The 22322-nt window shown below is 39.0% G+C and overlaps 3 protein-coding genes across 3 annotated transcripts in view; all 3 read right to left on the reverse strand.

Annotated features, from left to right (window-relative positions):
* Positions 1-2334: 2334 nt before the first annotated feature.
* On the reverse strand, positions 2335-2871 carry LOC137249688 (uncharacterized). Its single transcript, XM_067781420.1, has one exon. It carries the CDS (start codon positions 2869-2871, stop codon positions 2335-2337), a length of 537 nt encoding a protein of 178 aa, XP_067637521.1.
* Positions 2872-3201: 330 nt separating this feature from the next.
* On the reverse strand, positions 3202-3672 carry LOC137249689 (uncharacterized). The gene has a single exon (XM_067781421.1). It carries the CDS (start codon positions 3670-3672, stop codon positions 3202-3204), a length of 471 nt encoding a protein of 156 aa, XP_067637522.1.
* Positions 3673-3716: 44 nt separating this feature from the next.
* LOC137249687 (uncharacterized) overlaps positions 3717-22322 on the reverse strand; it is a 125539-nt gene continuing 106933 nt past the window's right edge. The window contains exon 4 of the mRNA XM_067781419.1: positions 3717-4428. Coding sequence (XP_067637520.1) covers positions 3718-4428 — 711 coding nt within the window. The 3' untranslated portion in view covers position 3717. The remainder of the gene's footprint in view (positions 4429-22322) is intronic.

A 22322-nucleotide genomic window follows, 5' to 3' on the forward strand; every position in this document is an offset into this window, starting at 1 on the left:
AAAATTCAGTTTTTTACGATTATTATTTTACGATATGTGATCGAAAACAGTTTTTAATTCACAATAGCTTTGAAATGGTAAATCAGATCAGTGGCATACATTCATATGTTAACAATGGACAAGACGTTGTTGTTGGATTAGTTTGAGTGAAAATAGTTTTCGACCCGTGATCGCATATCACGATAACAGAAAAATTACCGAAATCCTTAAAAATAATAATTATCCGGGAACTCTAATAAAAAGTCTAGTTGATCACAAAATAATGGAAATAAAAAACGAACAAAATAAAACAACAATACAAAGAGAAAAAGAAACGAAACAATACTTTAGCGTAACATACACACCTAAACTTACGGAGAACTTCAGCAAAACGCTAACCAACAACAAACACAAAATTGCATTTGCCTACAAGTCCAATCATACATTATCGACGATATTCACAAAAACAAAAAGCCCTATTGAAAATCTCCAACAAAACAACGTTAATTATGAAAAAACATGTGAAGGCAATGAAAATGAAAAATGCAAGAAAATATACATAGGAACAACAAAACGGCCACTAGGAGTTCGGCTCGCAGAAAATGAAGCAGATATACGAAAGAAAAAACAAAGCACAGCATTATGTCAACAAACAATACAAACTGGGCACGCAGCTGATCTACAAAACAAGAATCATAGACAAAAATAAACAAGGAAAAGCCAGGTACACATTAGAAAGCCAGCGAATATTGAAAAGAAGTGACAAAACAATGAACAAAAAGGAAGATACAGATGACGTTGCTGCTGCCTACACCCTCTGTCTCTAATGTTAATTCGTTTTAGTATGACAATGATACCACTATGGAATGGTACCGAAAATAATTTTAGTTCTAACAAATTTGTTTAAATAGTCCAATTATGTGAGTTTTCTATATAAATCGTGTTATATTATTCAAAGTGTTTTTGCCTCTTGTTTTGTGATATTTGTTTGTATGTAATACTGTGATTACTAATATTGAAATGTTACGCACTTATGCCTTTTCTGTTTTTTTATATTAATGTATTGCTTTTTGTTATTAAAATAAACAGATTGCCCTTGAAAAAGCTAGAGACTAGCGAAACGTCGGGTTGGAATGGTGAAATAAGTTTGTTTTTATTTGCACCAAACGCTAATGGTCAAAAGAGCCTAAGTAAGCATTAGCAAATATTTTTTTGTTTCGAATTGAGCTACTTCAACTTTAAAAATAATGATAAATGTGTATACCAATAAACAGCACCATAAGCTCCTTCGCCCACCAATTTAATAACTTCAAATTGAATATCGTTAATTTTGAATTTAGCCGCACCATGTAAGCGCGAAACATGTCCAACCATCGTACAATTTGGTAATTCCTTAATATAATGACTAAAATAAATTTGTTCTAAGAACAATAATTTTTTTCTAATGATAATTATTGTTATTTTTTAATTTTTCTAAATTTGAAAAATTGTATTTTGTTTTTGGAATAGTAAGTAGAAAATTTTTCAGACAACCTGCCATAGCTGCGCAGATAGATCCATTTCGAAGGGTGCTAAGCCTTCATCATCAGTACGCTTTAGTCACGCTGTGCTAACCATTTAGCTATACAGCGGTGGTTTGTTTGACTGGCAAATTTGCTACTTCTATTCCTTTTACCAACTATATTTATTCAGTGTTGCGCCATCTGGTGCAAATCACTGATAATGCTGGATTTTTGTTTATTGTCAATTACTTTGTTTGACATTCCCAAGTGCTCATGGTTTATTAACAGTTGTTTATGTTTTTATCGGCCTATTGATAAATGATTCAAGGTTCGATTCGAGCTCAAGACCGGAACAATAATTTTTTTCTAATGATAATTATTATTTTTAAATTTTTCTAAATTTGAAAAGTTGTATTTTGTTTTTGGAATAGTAAGTAGAAAATTTTTCGAATCGAACCTTGAATCATTTATCAATAGACCGATAAAAACAAAAACAATTGTTAATAAACCATGAGAACTTGGGAATGTCAAACAAAGTAATTGACAATAAACAAAAATCCAGCATTATCAGTGATTTGCACCAGATGGCGCAACACTGAATAAATATAGTTGGTAAAAGGAATAGAAGTAGCAAATTTGCCAGTCAAACAAACCACCGCTGTATAGCTAAATGGTTAGTGCAGCGTGCCTAAAGCGTACTGATGATGAAGGCTTAGCACCCTTCAAAATGGATCTATCTGCGCAGCTATGGCAGGTTGTCTGAAAATTTTTCTACTTACTATTCCAAAAACAAAATACAATTTTTCAAATTTAGAAAAATTAAAAAATAACAATAATTATCATTAGAAAAAAATTATTGTTCTGGCCTTGAGCTCGAATCGAACCTTGAATCATTTATCAATAGGCCGATAAAAACAAAAACAATTTGTTCTAAGAATGCAGTTTGTAGATCGCCATTAAAAGGATTAACATTTGTATCAACATTTATATGATCGATAACTTGATTTGTTATATTCATATCTACATCACGATGTACGTATACATTTCCTGAATGGGTTTTTGGGGACGGTGAGCTTTCATTCCATACATGTTGTTGTATTTTTGGCGTTTTAGGTGTATGCTTAAAATATATGCTCATTTCTACATCATCAGTAACAGCAGCACCAACCGTTGTGGGTTGATCATTTAACGATATCTCTATGCTTGCACGTGTCTTATTTGCTTGTTTAATATTGCTACCCAAAAGTTGTGGCATTTTACTTTCATTGCTTTGTTTTATTTTTGGCACAGCACCTTTTGAAGTGTTTGCAATATTTTCTTTAACGAAATGTGATTGCTTTAAGAAATTTGGTGCACTTGTCGTTGCTGGTAGCACCTTATTAACTGACATTGGTGGGGTTTTGAAATGATGTTGTCGTTATATGCTATTCTTTTCATCTTTAAAATCTGTATCGTGCTGTGGTTTAATGTGTAATGACTGTTTTTTATGGGTGTTGGTGGTTGTAGAATGTTAGCCAATTCATTCGTTGGCAATAAAGTAGAATTTTTAATCATGCTTATATTCGTAGCGAACATTGCTGTTTCCGCGTTCATCTCAAATGATTTTTCGGTGGAGAAACGATTTGCGGTTGCTAATTGTGATTATTTGGCAGCTTGCCCCCTTATCTTACAGTTACCTAGAAAAAGTAATTTTGAGGATTTTGGAACGGTGTTGATATTTTTATGATTCGTTCAAAAAAGTCAAAAGGGATGTACTCTTTTTCATACTCATTTGATCAAAACCAGCAAAGTCTTTCATATAGGAGTTTAGAAAAAGTAATGGTTTTGTTGATGTTGTTGTTAGTGTTGGATTAGCCGTTAACTTTTGAAAATTCTCAGCTGGCTGTTTCGTTTTACATTCAATTTGTTGTGTTGGTGGTGGTGGCGCTTCCAAAGTCAATGAGAAATCTTTCAAATATGAATCGTTACTTCGCATTGGTGGATTTATTTTACTCCAGACTGATTTATTTGAAAGCCAATTGTTATTGTTTGCTATTGGTTGAGATTCTGGTACATATGAGACATTTTTTAAATATAAGTTGCCTAAATCTGATTTATCATTAACATGCAACTTTGCTTGTAACGCATCTGGTATCGAGCTGGTTGTAATTATGGGTGGTGTAATTGTTGCTGTAGAATCAGATTTGTTCATGTTTAGTTTACTTTGACCGAGCGCTGATTGCGTTGATACAACTAATTAGGCATCTTTAAATAAATATTTACAACTCTCGCTTTTCTCAATTTCTTCTGTAATTTGTGCTTTCGGTGTTTTTGGTTGCTGTTCTTCTTGTTGTTGTTTGCTTACTGAAAGGTTATTTTGACCCCAGTCTCTTTCCAATTGCATTGGTTGTGACTCCATTACAGCTGAAAAATCTTTTAAAAATGAGTTACAAATGTTTCCTTGAAGCGTATTTCGCGTTTCACCCTGCAACTGATTTTTGGTAACTGATCTGTGCCATTTGCTGCCAGATTGTGTCGGATGTGATTCCATAATTTCAGAGAAATCTTTAAAATAAGAACCACCCAAATTTGATTTAGCGCGCTGTTCCTGCATTTCATCATTTCGTTCAGCTTCGGTTCTTTTAACTAACTCATTCTGGGCTTGAGTTCCTAGTGCGGCAACAATACTTAACTTTTCAGATTTCGAATCATTGATTTGGATGCTTGCCTTTTTTGTAAATGATGGCTGGGTTTCCTCAATAAAAGAAAAATCAGGCACAAATGAATCGCGCGCAATTACTTTGTGTACAATTGGCACTGAGGGCACAATTGATTTTTGTATATCAATAGGCTTAGACTGGGAAAATGGTAAATTGCCATCTCTCGAAGTAATTTTGTGAACTTCATCCCCAAAAAGTGCGGCTTCCTTTGAATTCACTAGAGCGTTTTTTGTAGATGCGGTTATATCCTAAACAATAAATAAAAAGATCACGTAAACAAATGCATCTCACTTTTTTCTTTTTTTAAATTATACAGCTATGTTCTTATTTTCGAAATCGAAAAGTTTTCTCGCCTAGCATGTTAATTCGTAAGTGCACATATAGAAAAATATCAACAAACAAGTTAACGAGTGATATTAATTTCTATGTGCGAAATGTTGGTAAGACAAAAATATGCTCGAAGATTTTGTATGAAATTGTTGTTTTAACAGTAAACCAATCTTACTGATTTTGCTATTGGTCATTTCAACAGCGAACAACTGTCAATATTATGCAATTGTATCAGCTAATATTAATGAGAAATTTACGCTCACGGCGCTCTATACACTATCGTGCCACAGAAATCTCTGTCATATCAACAGTCACTGTTAATCTAACGTGGACGCTAATCTGCTATTTTAACAGTTTTCATTGGTATTCTTAGGGCGGCACTACTAATGGTAAGATAACAGACGCAGCTAAGCGGCCGCCGTGGTGTCATGGTACGCCTATCACACCGAAAGTCCTGTGTTCAAGGCTAGGAAAAAGCAACATCAAAATCTTTAGAGAAACGTTTTTTCAATTAGAAACAAATTTCAAGCCACATACATTTTTTTTGTAAGTTCTATTTGCGATGTGTAAACATTTACAGAAATATCGGTTGAATTGACCCATTTGGTTAGTTTAGGTTGAACTGGCTGGTCCGCGTGGACCTCACATAAGACTGAATGATTCCGTAGTGTTACCAGAAGCTTGCTCAACGACCAAACTGAAAAACCCTCTCAGAAACCAGGACCTATGTTTTAAAAAACTCCTTCCACTTGGCAATTACAAGAAGGATTTCGAGGACTTATACCACTTGCTGCTTCTAGATCTGACATCTGCACCACTTCTTATAGCTCCAGTCTTAGCCTGGCAAGCACGTGGCCCGAGCACAAGACGTATTCGATCGTTTCCTCCTCTAACCCGCACTTGCTACATCTGCTCTCACTGCAAGGTTTAATTTAAAAGCATGTGATGCCAGAAGGCAGTGTCCAGTCAGAATACACATCATGAGCCTACAGTCCCATCTTTTCAATGATACGGGTAACTTGTTAATCTATGGTCGTTAGATCTCACATGATTTTCGACGCTTTGCATCCCCGCACTTGGTTCCGCGCCTTTCTTGCTTGGTAGATTATGTGCGGCTCTCGCCTTCTGCGCCCTGTTTAGCTAGCTCATCCGCTTTTTCATTTCTATCTATTCCTATATTACCAGGGACCCAATATAGATGTATATTTTTTGCCTATTCCGATTCTTTCCAGGGATTGCTTACACTCTAACACACTTTTGTTGTGCTAATTCTTCTTTACTCTCAGTATAAAAATTTACGCAGTTGCAGTTTCCTGCAGGGTTTCTACTACTTGAGTCACTGCTACTACTTCCGCCTGAAGAACACTAGTGATCTGGCAGCTGCGCAGTATACCTCAGACCCTACTCCTTCCTATACTTTGGAACCATCGGTATACACGTGTATCGCCTCGTCTGTCATTTGAGCGCCCTTCTACCTCCATCGTGGCTCTAAGAGACCCATAGAAGAGCAGGTAGGGAACTAGGTAGTCTGTTCGTCTAATATCACAAGTATACACGGTTTTGGATCTAGGCAACTAAAAGTGGTTTTTAAGACAATTTATGACGCTGAATCCGACCCTTCATTCCGTTTTTTAAGATTGATTCTAGATTTTAATACAGTCAATAAATTTATTTTTAAAGATTTTTGTCAAATAATATTCATTTTATTAACTTAAAAGTAACAAATCAGAAATGAAGATTGGTGGAACTTTGCCTTTTGTATTGTTTAGTATCTGTTTCGCGTATTAGAGTCCAACAGTAGTCGCTCATCATGCCTTCAACCCAAAATCCTTGGTATCGTCTCTCAATGTTGGATAAATCTTGGTGTAGCCGCTCTCCTTGTTCGTCGCTCGTATCACCCAAGTTTTCGGGGAAAAAATCGAGATGGGAATGCAGAAAATGCATCTTTAGAGACATTCTAGCTTCAATCTTTTGATAATTTTCCAACAAATCGCCAATAATTTCTTTAAAATTAGGGGATTTGTGATTACCAAGAAAGTGGTGAACGATATTTTGAAAAGATGCCCATGCGGCTGCTTCATCGGGCGTTAAACATTTTGTAAATTTTTTATCAGCCATTATTTTTCTAATATCAGGTCCGACAAATATTCCTTCTTTGGTTTTTGCATATGACAATTTAGGAAACAACTTGACTAAGTACTGAAAAGCCGGTCTTTCACGGTTTAATACTTTGACGAAGTTCTTTATAAGGCCTAGTTTAATGTGAAGAGGTGGCAGGAAAATATCTTGTGGATTTACAAGTGGTTCAGCAGAGACGTTTTGCTGTCCAGGCTCATTTTGAGTACGGCTTTGCCATTCTTTTCTCACATAATGATGTTCAGTTGCGCGGCTATCCCACAAGCATAAAAAACAACAAAATTTGCTGAAACCTGATTGCATCCCAGTTAAGATACCAATTACCTGTTGAAATAATATAAAAAATAAGTGTTTTCGATTTACAGTTACAGTGGAAATGCCTTATCAAGCAGTGCCACTATTTAAAAGCTGCTATAACAGCACAATGGTGCTATCATGCGCGAACTCGGAAACTAGAATCAATCTTAAAAAACTGAACGCAGATTCGAATTCAGCATATCAAATATAGTAAAGAATCGTTCTTATCTGATCAGATCCAAAAGTTGACCTGAATTTGTAAACCTGTGTATTTGGTGACGATATACTACTATGGCCGTATGATCTGCGCTCAAGCTGCCCCGAGGCATTGAGTCTTGTTGCAGTTATTAACGCTTTGTTCATCGCCACCAGGTCGGCCGGAAAGAAGCTAGTTGCTACTTTTTAATATGATTTAACACTTGAACTTCCGGCGCAGTACGATTTTGACATTAGTTCGCCGATTTAAAAAAAAAAAAAAACAAAGTAGATGGACTTTTTTATGTTTTTAGAGGTTTACGCCGATCACTTTATCGGCGCCGGCATAATCACTATAAATAACTTGGTTTTCTTACTTAAAAAATTGTATATAGGAAAGGTTTTGTTTATTTATGTATTTAAGGAAATCGACGTTTTGGCCATTTCGGAAAGATCCGGGCCTTTCCCTTAAAATCTTGTGGATCGTTCAAAAGTTTTCAGGAGTAGCTCTTTACGGATGGACTGGTCTTCATTCTCTGACTCCAGGGAGGCTTCGAACCTAAACCCGGTCTGAGTAAATGGTACTTCTGCGTGTGCCGAAAAAAAAAAAATAGAAATACTTAAAATGGTCACACTTTCGAGTCGTGTAGAGCATATTTTCACCTAAGGAGATGGTCTGGCCTAATACTCGTTGTCGACACGATTTCTTTAAATCATTTGTGGCTCCTTGCTGTTCAAGCCCAAAGGCGACTTAGGGCCGCTATTAATCTATATATATAAAAATGAATCGTGGTGAGTGTATGTTCAGATGCTTAAAACTTGAAAACTACTGGACCGACTTTTATAAAATTTTGTAAGTATATTATCTAGGTACCCGAATAGGCTATAGGCTATATTTCATACCGCTGGGTGGCTAGGGTCTTGAAACCAAAATGTGGACCTGGGTACCACTAGAATGTGTTTATACAATATGGATATCAAATGAAAGCTGTTGATAAGGGCATTCGTAAAGAGTATTTTTTATACCGCTGGGTGACTAGAAGTAACAAGAAGGTTCAAAACATGCTATCAAGCAATATTTTATGCCATTACTTCGTGGGTATGGGATTAACCATGCTATTTTATATGAGAAAAATTTCTTTCCACATGGTGAATCCCATGCTCGCGTATTACGCACAGTATTGAATAGCAATAGCAGCAACTCTCGATTACAGATTGCGCCACGGTATAACGAAACAGTGTTAACTTCAGTGGCAGCAGCCCCCAAATTCCAACATTCGCTAAGCTAAAATTCCATCGCCAAAAATCTTTAAAAGAAAATCAAGTGCGCAGAAAAGCATACAGCATTTAGTACCATGTAGTCATAAGCGATAACAGCCTAACTTCTAATACTTAGGTGGTATTTGCTATCGACCACATGGTACTATATATTGCATGCTTTTCTGCGCACTTGAGTTTGTTTTAGAGATTTTTGGCGATGGAATTTTAGCTAATCGAAAATTGGAATTTGGGGGCAGGCTCGGTATCAACTCAATAACTCAACACCGCACAGAGTTACGCAGCCTTACTTTATTCTTTTAAATTTCATAATTTGTTGTACGATTGCGTTGAAACGTTGTGCGGATTTTTAATTTCTAAGTGATATTATTGATATTTCGGACACAAAAAATAAATTTAATGTTTGTGGATGTCAGCCCAGCATATCATCTTAGATCATAGAGACCATAACAAATAAAATCTCTCATTCCTAGAATCACAAAGTTCAAACAACAAAACTAATACGAGTGGGTAAGCCTTTTTAAAAGTGGTATAACCCGGTTTTTTTAGTTCTACCATTTGCAGATTGTTACAAAGGTGCACTTAAAAATTTTCTGTAGAATTGCAGACTGTAGGAAAGTTGTAGCTTGTGTTTGCGAAAAATATTAATTCGAATGTGCGAGTTCTCAATATTTAAGTGGAACAATTGTGATGTTTCTTTGACAAAAAAGGTAAGTTTATTGCTTTTGTTTATCGCAGAAAACTAACTTTCAATTTCATTGGAAAATATCTTCCACTGATTTGCTTCATTTTGCTAGAAGTCTCGAAATTAATTCACTAAAACAATATATTTTGGGCAAAACAAAGTTTTCCGGGGTCAGCTAGTGATCTATTATTAAGTCTTAATTCTCGTGGCACAGTTTTAGCTATTAGCATTAATGCTGGCCTATTCTATTTTTAAGAGCTACATTTTCCGAAGTTCGAACACTAGCAATTCAGACCACCAGTCGCTACCGCGCCTCCTGGCCCAAATACCGTATTCCAGCACAGAACCTATAGGACTGCAACATCGAATTCATACCTTCGTCGTCGTCACTTCATAGAAGCTCTAGGTGGAGCTACGAAGGCTTTCTGGTGGACGTTTTTGGCGCTCCATGCTACCGGGCTATAAAGCCCACAACAGACTATTCCAATCACCATTAAGGAGTAACTTTTCGGCTAAGGATGCCGCCCTCGAAATCATAAGCTGTGTAAGTGAAAATCATTGCGTAACTCATGGATGAAAATCGCATTTTCCTCGGCGACTCAACATAATTTCAATATACAAGTGCTGTACTTATGGTAAAACGGTATAGGGTTCGCTTTTTTAAATTTGCAGACGTTTATGTTCGAAACAATAATTTAAAGTAAAAAAACGATATTTGGAAGTAAAATACGAGCAATTTATAGTTGAAAGATGTTAATGTTTTTATGTGCAGTTCAAAATGTTTTTCGCAGCCTTATGATATAAGCGTTCATTATGGTTGACAGCGTAACTTCAGTTCCCCAACTAGTTGGACCCGGTCATTTGTTCTACTGTCTTGGAAAAGCTTTGGCTTTACCACTTTGAGTACTCTTAGGAAGGTCAGAGCCTCACCTGGTAAATATATGTGCCAACATATTCACATTTGTAACAGGATCCGTAACGTGTAGATGGTATTTAAACTTGGCTTAGATAGGTGACCGTCTTGGTGTGGTGGTAGCGTGCTCCGCCTACCACACGGTCCAGGGTTCAATTCTCGGGTGAAGCAACAATAAAAATTGTGAAACAAGTTTTTTCAATCAGAAAAAAAATGTTTTCTAAGCGGAGTGGACCCTCGGAAGTGATTTGTCAAACACTCCGAGTGTATTTCTGCCATGCAAAGCTTCTCAGCGAAAACTAATCTGCCTTGTAGAAGCCGTTCTGAGTCGGCGTGAGACAGGTAGGCCCCTCTCTCCAATTTGTAGGAAGAATTAAAAGGAGTGCCACGCAAACTGGAAGAGAAGCTCGGCACAAAATCTCTTCGGAGGTTATTGCGGCTTATATTTTTATTTATTTGGATATTATGATCCACGCCAAGGGACTAATTGGGGATAGAGCAGCCACCTTTACGAAATGCCAAACCAGGTGAAAATTGAAATTAACGCTTCAGACGCTATTTTATAGTTCCGCAAATAAGCAACAGAGGTTTGAACATACATAAGTTCGAATGGTTTTCAAACCCTTCTAATACGTATATTTTCAACTTAATTATGTATGAAGGGATAATCATTTCAAAGGGATATTTTAACCCCATCGAGTTTCCGGGCGAACACTTGAGAGTAGGCAGTCCTGGTTTGGAGTAACTGTATAACAGTTGTGTCCGAAAAGAGATTAGTCTGTGGTAACCCTTTTTTATAAAAAGTTACAAACTTTTTTGCAGGGGTACAACAATACAAATGCAAAATGCCTTGAAAAACGTATTTCTTATTTTATATATGGATCTTTCTATGCTAACTGAACCTAATAAAGCATTTTGAATCACTGATTTCGTTTATTCTTTTAGCTAATCCGGAATTTTTAAAAAAATCGGCAACTTATTTTGAATAACCTGCCTTTTTAATGTGGAAAAATTGAAAACATGTTCGAATTGGGTCATTTTATTAAGGGCCCCATTCTCTTTTACGAAACGAACGTTCGTTTCGCCTCAGAGACGAATCGCTAGTGTATTTGATATATGTTAAACGATGGTAAAATATCATTTGACAATTGCTTCCGCCTTTCTGTTTGGGATAAAGTAAGAAACGTAAAGCCCGAACAAAACTGATAAAAAATACCATTGCTAGACAGAATCGTTCGTCTGAGCTATTGTTCGTAATACAGAATGAAGCCCTAACATTAATTGTTCTATATTAATTTTCGGTAAAAGTCTAGTTGAGGGGTCGACTGCTAATACGCTCCCAAAAATATCGAGAGAGGTGTCAAAAGACGCATATTAATCTCGAGAACAATAATCCGAAGGCGGAAAAGAAAAAATGTATCTCTGTCCGGAGATATTTGCAGTTGAAGTTGGCGATTTTCATGTGGTTGTTGTTGTGTTCATGCCCACAAAAAAAATTGTGCATCACCGTGGCGGTAGCCACGGTTATACCACACACCCGGACTTGGCATGGCGTAGCCCAGGGTTATTTTTTATAAGCGCGGCCGAAGGCCGCCAACGCAGAAAGGTGTTCTGCGCAAAAATACTATGGATCCCACCCCCGGTTCCGGAGGTACCCGCGGGTCTTTTTTCGGTTTTTCGTTAATATCTTTTGAAAGAGTTAAAATTTTTATTTTCCGCCTTCGGATTATTAATACTGATGTCAAGACGCGTCGTTAGACACCTCTCTCGATATTTTTGGTAGCGTATTAGCAGCCCCTCAACTAGACTTTTACCTGATTTTCTGAAAAATTATGCCAATGCTCCCTTAAATTTTCTTTTACTGTCTTGTTTTAATAACTTGGTGAAATCGGTGATGCAAATCCCTATGAAATGTTGAGCTGGCATTGAAAGCGCCTGTTTTTAAACGGTTTTATTTAGCTTGGCTATGTGTAGCGGCCGGTCTGCCGTTGTGAACGAATTTTGTAATTAAAATTTAAGTAACTTCCCGATAACTTGGAATATAGTTCAGAACCCAATACAATGATAAGAAAAAACTCCGATAGGTGGCGCATGGATCGAAATATTTCAAAAAATCGTATTTGTGGTCCGATTAGGGTCAAATTTGGAACACTATTACATACAAAAATAGAAACCGCTTTATGAAAAAAATCGCCGCTAGGTGGCGCAAGGATCGATATATTAAAAATACTCGTATTTGTGGTCCGATTTGGCTCATATCTGGAACAAATATTACATACAGTCCGGTAGAAGTGACATCAAAATATTTTGGAGTTGGAGGAGGGACAAGCATACGTGGTGCCGAGTCGAGTAAAGTCTTTGGAAGGATTATGTATTGAGGACTTAGGACTATTGACTTAAATTGTCAGGAAAGAGTCCTTATAATAATGAGTCACTAAATGAACTAAATAAAATGAGAAATAATAGGCAATTAAATAAAGACTAAAAAATTGAAAAAAAAAGATAAAAATAATTTTAAAAAAAATTTTTAGTTAAATTAAGTAATAATAATATTAAAGGCTAGAAAATAATTAGGTAGGTCCTAGGTACTAGTCATCACACTCCTCATCAATCTAGGGCGTTGATCAGACAATTAAATAAAAGCGTTGGGCGCGTGAAAATTCTAAAAATGTGAGGCGTAGCATATCTATATCTATATATATACAAATCAAATTCGGTGTGTGTGTGTGTGTTCGCTATGGAAACGTATTTCCCACACTTCAATCATCACCAAATTTTGGTTGGGGGTTCCTTCGATCAACGGGAAGGTTTTAGGCTAAAAATAATTTCGATATATAAAAGGGGCTTGGCACCTTCCATACAAATGGAATCTTTGGTACTGCATAACTTTGAAGGTATACATGCCAGAACATTGAAATTCTGTAAGGAGTTATATGAGGTCAATCTCTAACACCACCAAGAAATTGCGGAATTGGGAAAAAGGGGGCGTGGCACCTCCCATACAAATGGAATCTTTGGTACTGCATAACTTTGAAGGTATACATTACAGAACATTGAAATTCAGTAAGGAGTTATATGTGGCCAATCCCTAACACACCAAGGAAATATTAATTGGGAAAAGGGGGCGTGGCACCTCCCATACAACTGGAATATATTATACTGCATATATCTGGATGTCGTAATGGTAGGATAATAAAAATTGGTAAGGAGCTATGTGACGTTAAGTCCTAACACCTCCAGTAAAATGTGGAATGGGGAAAAACTATGGCTGCTGTACAAACTGAAGTTATTTTAACACCTGAAGTTTGACTGCATTGTTGAGTTTGGCTGTTATGCCTTTTGGACGTTTAGTAATCTGCCGCTGTTAAAAAAATGTTTTAGCTTCAGTCTATCTACATCTATATATATAAAAATTAAATTATGTGTGTGTTCCCTATGAAAACGTGTTTGCCATACTTCGATCATCACCAAATTTTGGCTCTAGGTTCCTTCGATCAAGACGAAAGTTTTTCATATTTCAGAATTAAGGGCTTCATTCTGTATTGCGAGCGAAAGCTCAGACGAACGATTCGCCTCCAAATTATTTCCTCCAGCAATGGTATTCTTTATCTTTTTCGTTCGGCCTTTACGTTTATTACTTTATGTCAAACAGGAAGGCGAAATCAATAGTCAAATGATATTGTGACGAATATTAGCAACACTAAGGGATACTATCATCTCTAAGCCGATGCTAAGCAGTGACTTGTATGCACATCCATAAATCAATCATTATGTCTACTCATATGTACGTACACGCAGCGGAGAAGAGACGCACAAACACATGCAGATATCTTATCTGAGATGCTCCCAAAAGTATGCAATTATAATTGTGCTCACATATACACGCGCATATGAGAAGCTATAAACGTAGTAATTTTATTGCTGATAACCAACTAGTAAATTCTAGAAATGGAAGCGCCTAGAAGTATGCGAACGAGAAATCACAGAGTATAAAAGGCAGAAACAGTAGAGGCACGAGAATGAGTTTGATTTAAGACGCTATCTGGCGAGCAATAGTAGTGTTATTCTGAAGTACTTTAATAAAGGCCTTTTTGCATTATTGAATAGTGGAGTTATTTATTCAACAGTTTAGTGATTCGAACGTTAGCAGAAGGTTGCAAATAAGGGGAATTGCAGTAAATTCGTTACAATTGGTGTCAGAAAAGGAATTGTTGAATAAATTCCGAAGACTTCGAATACAACTTGGACATGGCAAAGTGGAGTGAATTGAAGATCCAGCAACTGAAGGAGTTGGAGAGCCGTGGATGGAATACAACCGGCAATAAACTCGAACTTCAGGCACGACTACGAAAGGCAATGGAATTAGAGGGAATTGACGTGGAAGAGTATGTCTTTCCTCTTGATGGCGAGGAGACAACAAAAATTGAAGAGAAAAATGAAACATCGCAGACAGTTACGAGCACAGACTTGAACACGATTTTGGCTGCAATATCTGCTCAAACATCGACAATGGCATCCCAACTAGAATCACAGGAGAAACGTATAACATCTAAGATGGAAACTCAACTTGAAGAACAGAAGACATATATGACATCTCAGTTGGCTGAGCAGTTGAAAGCACAAGAAACGCGTATTTCAGAAATGTCGACACATATTACATCCAAGATGGAAGCACAAGAGGAGCGCTTATCATTGCAGGTGGCACAAATGTCTTCGCAGTTAGAAGCACAGAGTACAAACATTGTACAGCTCGAGGACAAAATGGATGCCGAGATAGAAGCTTTGAGACGTCGTATACTTACTTACTTACTTAATTGGCGCTTAACCGTCTAAACGGTTATGGCCGTCCAACAAGGCGCGCCAGTCGCTCCTTCGCTCCGCCAACCGGCGCCAATTGGTCACACCAAGGGAGTTTAAATCGTTTTCCACCTGGTCCTTCCAACGGAGTGGGGGCCGCCCTCTACCTCTGCTTCCATAGGCGGGTTCCGATAGAAACACTTTCTTGGCCGGAGCATCATCTTTCATTCGCATAACATGGCCTAGCCAGCGCAGCCGCTGCGTTTTAATTCGCTGGACTATGTTGATGTCTGCGTATAGCTCGTACAGCTCATCATTAAATCTTCTTCGGTACTCGCCATCGCCAACGCGCAGAGGTCCATAAATCTTTCGAAGAACTTTTCTCTCGAACACTCCCAAAGCCGCTTCATCTGCTGTTGTCATGGTCCATGCTTCTGCCCCATATAGCAGGACGGGCACGATAAGTGACTTGTAGAGTATGATTTTCGTTCGCCGAGAGAGGACTTTACTTTTCAATTGCCTACCTAGTCCAAAGTAGCATTTATTGGCAAGATTGATTCTTCGCTGGATTTCAGTGCTGATGTTGTTGCTAATGTTGATGCTGGTTCCCAAATAAACGAAGTCTTTTACTATTTCGAAATTATGGCTGCCAACAGTAGCGTGGTTGCCAAGACGCATATGCGCTGACTCTTTGCTCGATGACAGCAGGTACTTCGTTTTGTCCTCATTCACCATCAAACCCATCTTTACCGCTTCTTTTTCCAGCTTGGAGTAAGCAGAACTAACAGCGCGGGTGTTTAGGCCGATGATATCAATGTCATCAGCATATGCCAGTAATTGCACGCTTTTATAGTATATTGTTCCAGTGCGGTTAAGTTCTGCAGCTAGTATAATTTTCTCCAGCATCAAATTAAAGAAATCGCACGATAGGGGGTCACCCTGTCTGAAACCTCGTTTAGTTTCGAACGGCTCGGAGAGGTCCTTCCCAATTCTGACTGAGCTGATGGTGTTGCTCAACGTCATTTTGCACAGCCGTATAAGTTTTGCGGGGAAACCAAATTCAGACATAGCGGCATATAGGCAGCTCCTTTTCGTGCTGTCGAAGGCGGCTTTAAAGTCGACGAAGAGGTGATGTGTGTCGATTCTCTTTTCACGGGTTTTTTCCAAGATTTGGCGCATTGTGAAAATCTGGTCGATGGTAGATTTACCAGGTCTGAAGCCGCACTGATAAGGTCCAATCAGCCGGTTCACGGTGGGCTTCAATCTTTCGCACAATACACTTGAAAGGACCTTATATGCGATATTAAGAAGGCTGATTCCACGATAGCTGGTGCATTTTGCAGTATCCCCCTTCTTGTGGACTGTGCAAAGAACACTTAGATTCCAACCGTCGGGCATGCTTTCGTCCGCCCATATTTTGCTAAGAAGCTGCTGCATGCGCCTTACCAACTCCTCGCCGCCGAACTTGAATAGCTCCGCAGGCAATCCATCAGCGCCCACGGCCTTGTTGTTTTTCAATCTGGTTATTGCTATTCTAACTTCGTCATAATCGGGCGGGGGGAAATATATTCCATCATCATCGATTGCGGGATCGGGTTCTTCATCTCTGCGCGGTGAATTGCTGCCCCCATTTAGGAGAGCAGAGAAGTGTTCCCTCCATAATCTAAGCACTCTCTGGACATCAGTTACAAGGTCGCCGTTTTCATTCCTACAGGAGTTTGCCCCGGTCTTAAAACCTTCCGTCTGTCGCCGTATTTTTTGGTAGAATTTTCGGGCGTTATTCCTGGTGGCTAGCAGCTCAAGCTCCTCGCACTCACGCCTTTCTGCTTCTGCTTTTTTCTTCCTGAAAAGGCGTCTCGCTTCCCTTTTCAACTCACGATAGCGTTCACACACTCCTCTTGTCGCGCTCGCTTTTAACGTAGCCCTGTAGGCAGCGTCTTTTCTTTCGGTTGCAACGCGGCATTCTTCATCATACCAGTTGTTTTTTCGTGGCCGCCGGTAACCAATTTTTTCCTCGGCGGCAGTATGAAGTGCTTTGGAGATATGCTCCCACTGCTCCTGTATTCCTTCAGGATGAGTTGTGCCCTCAGAGAGCAGGTGTGAGAGTCGAGTTGCGAAATCATTGGCAGTCTGTTGTGATTGAAGCTTTTCGACGTCTAGCTTTCCTTGTGTTTTTTGTTCCTTGTTTTTAGCCGCGTTGAGGCGGGTGCGTATTTTGGCTGCAACGAGATAATGGTCCGAATCGATGTTAGGTCCTCGGATCGTTCGCACATCTAAAACACTGGAGGCATGCCGTCCGTCTATCACAACGTGATCGATCTGATTGCGAGTATTTCGATCAGGAGACAGCCATGTAGCTTGATGTATCTTTTTATGCATGAACCTCGTGCTTGATATGACCATGTTTCGAGCACCGGCAAAGTCAATCAGCCTCAGCCCGTTAGGAGAAGTTTCATTGTGTAGGCTGAACTTTCCGACTGTAGGGCCAAAAACACCTTCTTTGCCCATCCTGGCGTTAAAGTCGCCAAGCACGACTTTTATATCACGTCCACAGGCGTGAACGCCAGCACTTGGCGACAAAGTCTCTCTCCCACCACGAATCCGACGCCGAAACTGCGCTTATTCGCATGGCCACTCCAATATATGTCACAATTTTTGATCTTCTTTCTTCCTTGCTTCGTCCAACGCATTTCTTGGATGGCGGTGATGTCAGATTTTGCTTTGACGAGGACATCAACCAGCCGGGCATCTGCACCAATCCCATTCAGGGAGCGGACGTTCCAGGTGCATGCCCTCAATTCATTGTCCTTCAAACGTTTGCCATGGTCGTCATCAATAGAGAGTGTATTTATCCGAGGCTTGTTGTTATATTTCATTGGAGTATGGTTTTACGTGGCGGGTCCCAAGCCCAGCGCACAACCCGCTCAGCGGATTCGTATACAGGAGTTGCAATTAAATCGCCCAGCTGTTTCAGCAGCAATCCAAAGGTAAAAACACCATCCTTTCACGGTTCTGTTCCATTCCAAGTATTTAAGCTCCAATTTGAGAAGACGTCAACAGTGAACAACTGGAATGCTGAAGATAAAGTTGCAGCTCTGTTCGTGGCATTGAAAGGGCCTGCCGCGGAAATCTTACAGACTATTCCAGAGTACGAACGGAACAGTTATGAAGCATTGATGGCCGCTATCGAGAGACGTTATGGAAGCGAGCATAGAAAACAGATATACCAGATTGAGTTGCAAAACCGTCACCAAAGAGCGAATGAGACTTTGCAGGAGTTTGCCTCGGATGTTGAAAGATTGGCTCATCTAGCAAATGCGGACGCACCTGTGGAATACACCGAGAGGGTAAAAATCCAGAGCTTCATAAATGGCATACAAGATGTAGAAACGAAACGAGCTACATATGCGAATCCAAAACCTACATTCACAGAAACGGTATCACATGCTCTGATTCAGGAAACAGCTTCGCTTCTGTGTAAGCCAGTTTTCAAAGCACGCCGTGTGGAAGTACAAAGGCCAGAGTGGCTAGACGCAATATTGGAGGCGCTGAAAGGATCGCAAAATCGGAGTGAAAGAGTTATCAAATGCTTCAAACGCGGGAAGCCCAACCACATTGCACGTCATTGCGATCTTGGTCCTGGTAGTTCCAACTTGGGTGGCCGTAAACGCCAAGCTGGAGATGAGCAAGAGCGTGTCAGATGTAAAGAACGAAAACTTGCCCCAGCTATTGAATGATGTCCTGTGATATCGGTGTCGCAAATTGGAAGGAAATCAAGCAGTCTTACCGTCAGAGGGAATGTCGATGGCAAAGAACGTGTACTGACTGTAGATACGGGCGCATCTCATTCCTTAATCTGATCTGATTTGGTCAATAGGAGAGTAAAGCCATTACCTGGAGCAAAGTTGCGTACGGTCACTGGCGAGTATAACCAAGTCAAAGGAGAAGTGGTATGTGAGGTATTAATTGGAAAGGTCATGGTTCTACACAAATTCATTGTGGCGGAGATTGTTGATGATGTTGTTATTTGATTATGAAATCCGAAAACTGAACTATATGCTGGTCAATTTTTGGTTGGGAAAAATTCAGTTGAAATATCAGGCTTCCTTTTATATATTGCAATATATGTTTGTCGTTAGGCATTTCAATTCAGTAAAAAAAAAACTAAAAAAAAAGAAAATGGATAAAAAAAACTCAAAAAGACATAAAGAAATCATACAGTATAAAAAAACACACGTACAAAGATAAATATTAAACAATATACTAATATAAACACACAAACAAATCACAAAAGTAAAAACTTACCTCCGCCAAAAAATGGAACGTAACTGGTCGCATGGGGCCAGCGCTCTAAAGTGCAGCGATGCGTGCGCGCGTGTTGATGTTCTGAACGCGACTAATTTGCATACCCCGCGGGGAGTGAGGAAGGTAGAAAGAGCGTTGGTACGCTCTGAAGTTGCCCTGACCCCATGCGCCTAATTAAGGGTTAACATAGTGCAAATACACTATCGATTCGTCTCTGAGGCGACACGAATGTTCGTTTCGTAATAGAAAATGAGGCCCTAAGAATTTTAAATTTAAATGTTTTTGTTTTTTGGCTATGCGAACGAACTATCTGAGCTCCCAAAAATGATGATGTTAACAAAATCAATGATCGCATTCAAAACCAATTTCCTAGTGAAGTGACGAAATATAAATCGATCGACACAGTTACAGATGAAGATAAAATTGTGAATTATCCAATTGAATTTCTAAACTCTTTAGAACCACGTGGAATGCCTGCGCATATATTAACTTTGAAAATTGGCTCACCAATCATGCTTCTTCGGAATTTAGACCCACCAAAATTGTGCAATGGAACCAGACTTTGCATTTAGAAATAAATGCCGAATGTAATCAAAGCAACAATCATCAGCGGTAAAAGCAAATGTGAAGATGTGCTCATACCACGGATCCCAATGATTCATATAGATTTGCCATTAATTTTTAAGCGCTTACAGTTTCCTGTACGCCTTGCTTTTGCAATTACAATCAATAAAGCACAAGCAAAATCGCTTACTGTTGCAGGATTAAATTTAGAGAGTCCGTGTTTTTCCCATGGCCAGCTATATGTTGCTTGCTCTAGAGTTGGAACACCAAAAAATTTGTTTATCTTTGCACCGAACGAATAAACCAAAACTATTGTGTACCCACATGCATTACAATAAGATAAAGGAATAAAATGTTTTAACAGAAATTTCACCAAATATGCGTACAAAATTCAATTCAATTTACAGAACAAAAAATTAAATTATCAACAAACAAAACAGAAACAAGGAAGGCTAAGTTCGGGTGTAACCGAACATTACATACTCAGTTGAGAGCTATGGAGACAAAATAAGGGAAAATCACCATGTAGGAAAATGAACCTAGGGTAACCCTGGAATGTGGTTGTATGACATGTGTATCAAATGGAAGGTATTAAAGAGTATTTTAAGAGAGTTCTATGGATGGACGCCATAAAGGTGGACCAGGGCTGACTCTAGAATTTGTTTGTACGATATAGGTATCAAATGAAAGGTGTTAATGAGTATTTTAAAAATGTGTGTGCCTTAGTTGTATATGTGAAGGCGTTTTCGCCATAAAGGTGGGCCAGGGGTGACTCTAGAATGTGTTTGTACGATATGGGTATCAAATGAAAGGTGTTACTGAGCATTTTAAGAGGGAGTGGGCCTTAGGTCTATAGGTGGACGCCGTTTCGAGATATCGCCATTAAGGTGGGCCAGGGGTGACTCTAGAATGTGTTTGCACGATATGGGTTCAAATGAAAGGTGGTAATGAGTATTTTAAAAGGGAGTGATCCTTAGTTCTATAGGTGGACGCCTTTTCGAGATATCGCCATAAAGGTGGGCCAGGGGTGACTCTAGAATGTGTTTGTACGATATGGGCATCAAATGAAAGGTTTTAATGAGTATTTTAAAAGGGAATGGGCTTTAGTTCTATAGGTGAACGCCTTTTCGAGATATCGCCATAAAGGTGGACCAGGGGTGACTCTAGAATATGTTTGTACGATATGGGTATCAAATGAAAAGTGTTAATGAGTATTTTAAAAGGGAGTGATCCTTAGTTCCATAGGTGGACGCTGTTTCCAGATATCGCCATAAAGGTGGACCAGGGGGGACTCTAGAATGTGTTTGTACGGTATGGGAATCAAATGAAAGGTGTTAATGAGTATTTTAAAAGGGAGTGATCCTTAGTTCCATAGGTGGACGCTGTTTCCAGATATCGCCATAAAGGTGGACCAGGGGGGACTCTAGAATGTGTTTGTACGATATGGGAATCAAATGAAAGGTGTTGATGAAAATTTTAAAAGCGAGTGGGCCTTCGGTATATAGGTGGACGCCTTTTCGAGATATCTCCATAAAGGTGGACCAAGGGTGACTCTAGAATGTTTGTACGATATGGGCATCAAATGAAAGGTTTTAATGAGTATTTTAAAAGGGAATGGGCTTTAGTTCTATAGGTGAACGCCTTTTCGAGATATCGCCATAAAGGTGGACCAGGGGTGACTCTAGAATATGTTTGTACGATATGGGTATCAAATGAAAAGTGTTAATGAGTATTTTAAAAGGGAGTGATCCTTAGTTCCATAGGTGGACGCTGTTTCCAGATATCGCCATAAAGGTGGACCAGGGGGGCCTCTAGAATGTGTTTGTACGATATGGGTATCAAACGAAAGGTGTTAATGAGTATTTTAAAAGGGAGTGATCCTTAGTTCCATAGGTGGACGCTGTTTCCAGATATCGCCATAAAGGTGCACCAGGGGGACTCTAGAATGTGTTTGTACGGTATGGGAATCAAATGAAAGGTGTTAATGAGTATTTTAAAAGGGAGTGATCCTTAGTTCTATATAGGTGGACGCCTTTTCGAGATATCGCCATAAAGGTGGGCCAGGGGTGACTCTAGAATGTGTTTGTACGATATGGGTATGAAATGAATGGTGTTAATGAGTATTTTAAAAGGGAGTGCGCCTTAGTTCTATATGTGGACGCCTTTTCCATATATCGCCATAAAGGTGGACCAGGGGTGACTCTATAATGTGTTTGTGCGACATGGGTATCAAATTAAAGGTATTAATGAGGGTTTTAAAAGCGAGTGGCCCTTAGGTGTATATGTGAAGGCGTTTTCGCGATATCGACCAAAATGTGGACCAGGGTGATCCAGAAAATCATCTGTCGGGTACTGCTAATTTATTTATATATGCAATACCACGAACAGTATTCCTGCCAAGATTCCAAGGGCTGTTGATTTCGCCCTGCAGAACTTTTTCATTTTCTTCTACTTAATATGGTAGGTGTCCCACCCATTTTACAAAGTTTTTTCTAAAGTTATATTTTGCGTCAATAAACCAATCAAATTACCATGTTTCATCCTTTTTTCGTATTTGCTATAGAATTATGGCATTTTTTCATTTTTCGTAATTTTCGATATCGAAAAACTGGGCGTGGTTATAGTCGGATTTCGGCCATTTT

Source organism: Eurosta solidaginis, chromosome 4 (assembly GCF_040869045.1).
Source record: "Eurosta solidaginis isolate ZX-2024a chromosome 4, ASM4086904v1, whole genome shotgun sequence".
In the NCBI taxonomy this organism is placed as follows: domain Eukaryota; kingdom Metazoa; phylum Arthropoda; class Insecta; order Diptera; family Tephritidae; genus Eurosta; species Eurosta solidaginis.

Coding starts and splice junctions, on each gene's coding strand:
- LOC137249688 (XM_067781420.1), bottom strand. CDS start 2,871: ATGTCAGTTAATAAGGTGCTACCAGCAACGACAAGTGCACCAAATTTC.
- LOC137249689 (XM_067781421.1), bottom strand. CDS start 3,672: ATGAACAAATCTGATTCTACAGCAACAATTACACCACCCATAATTACA.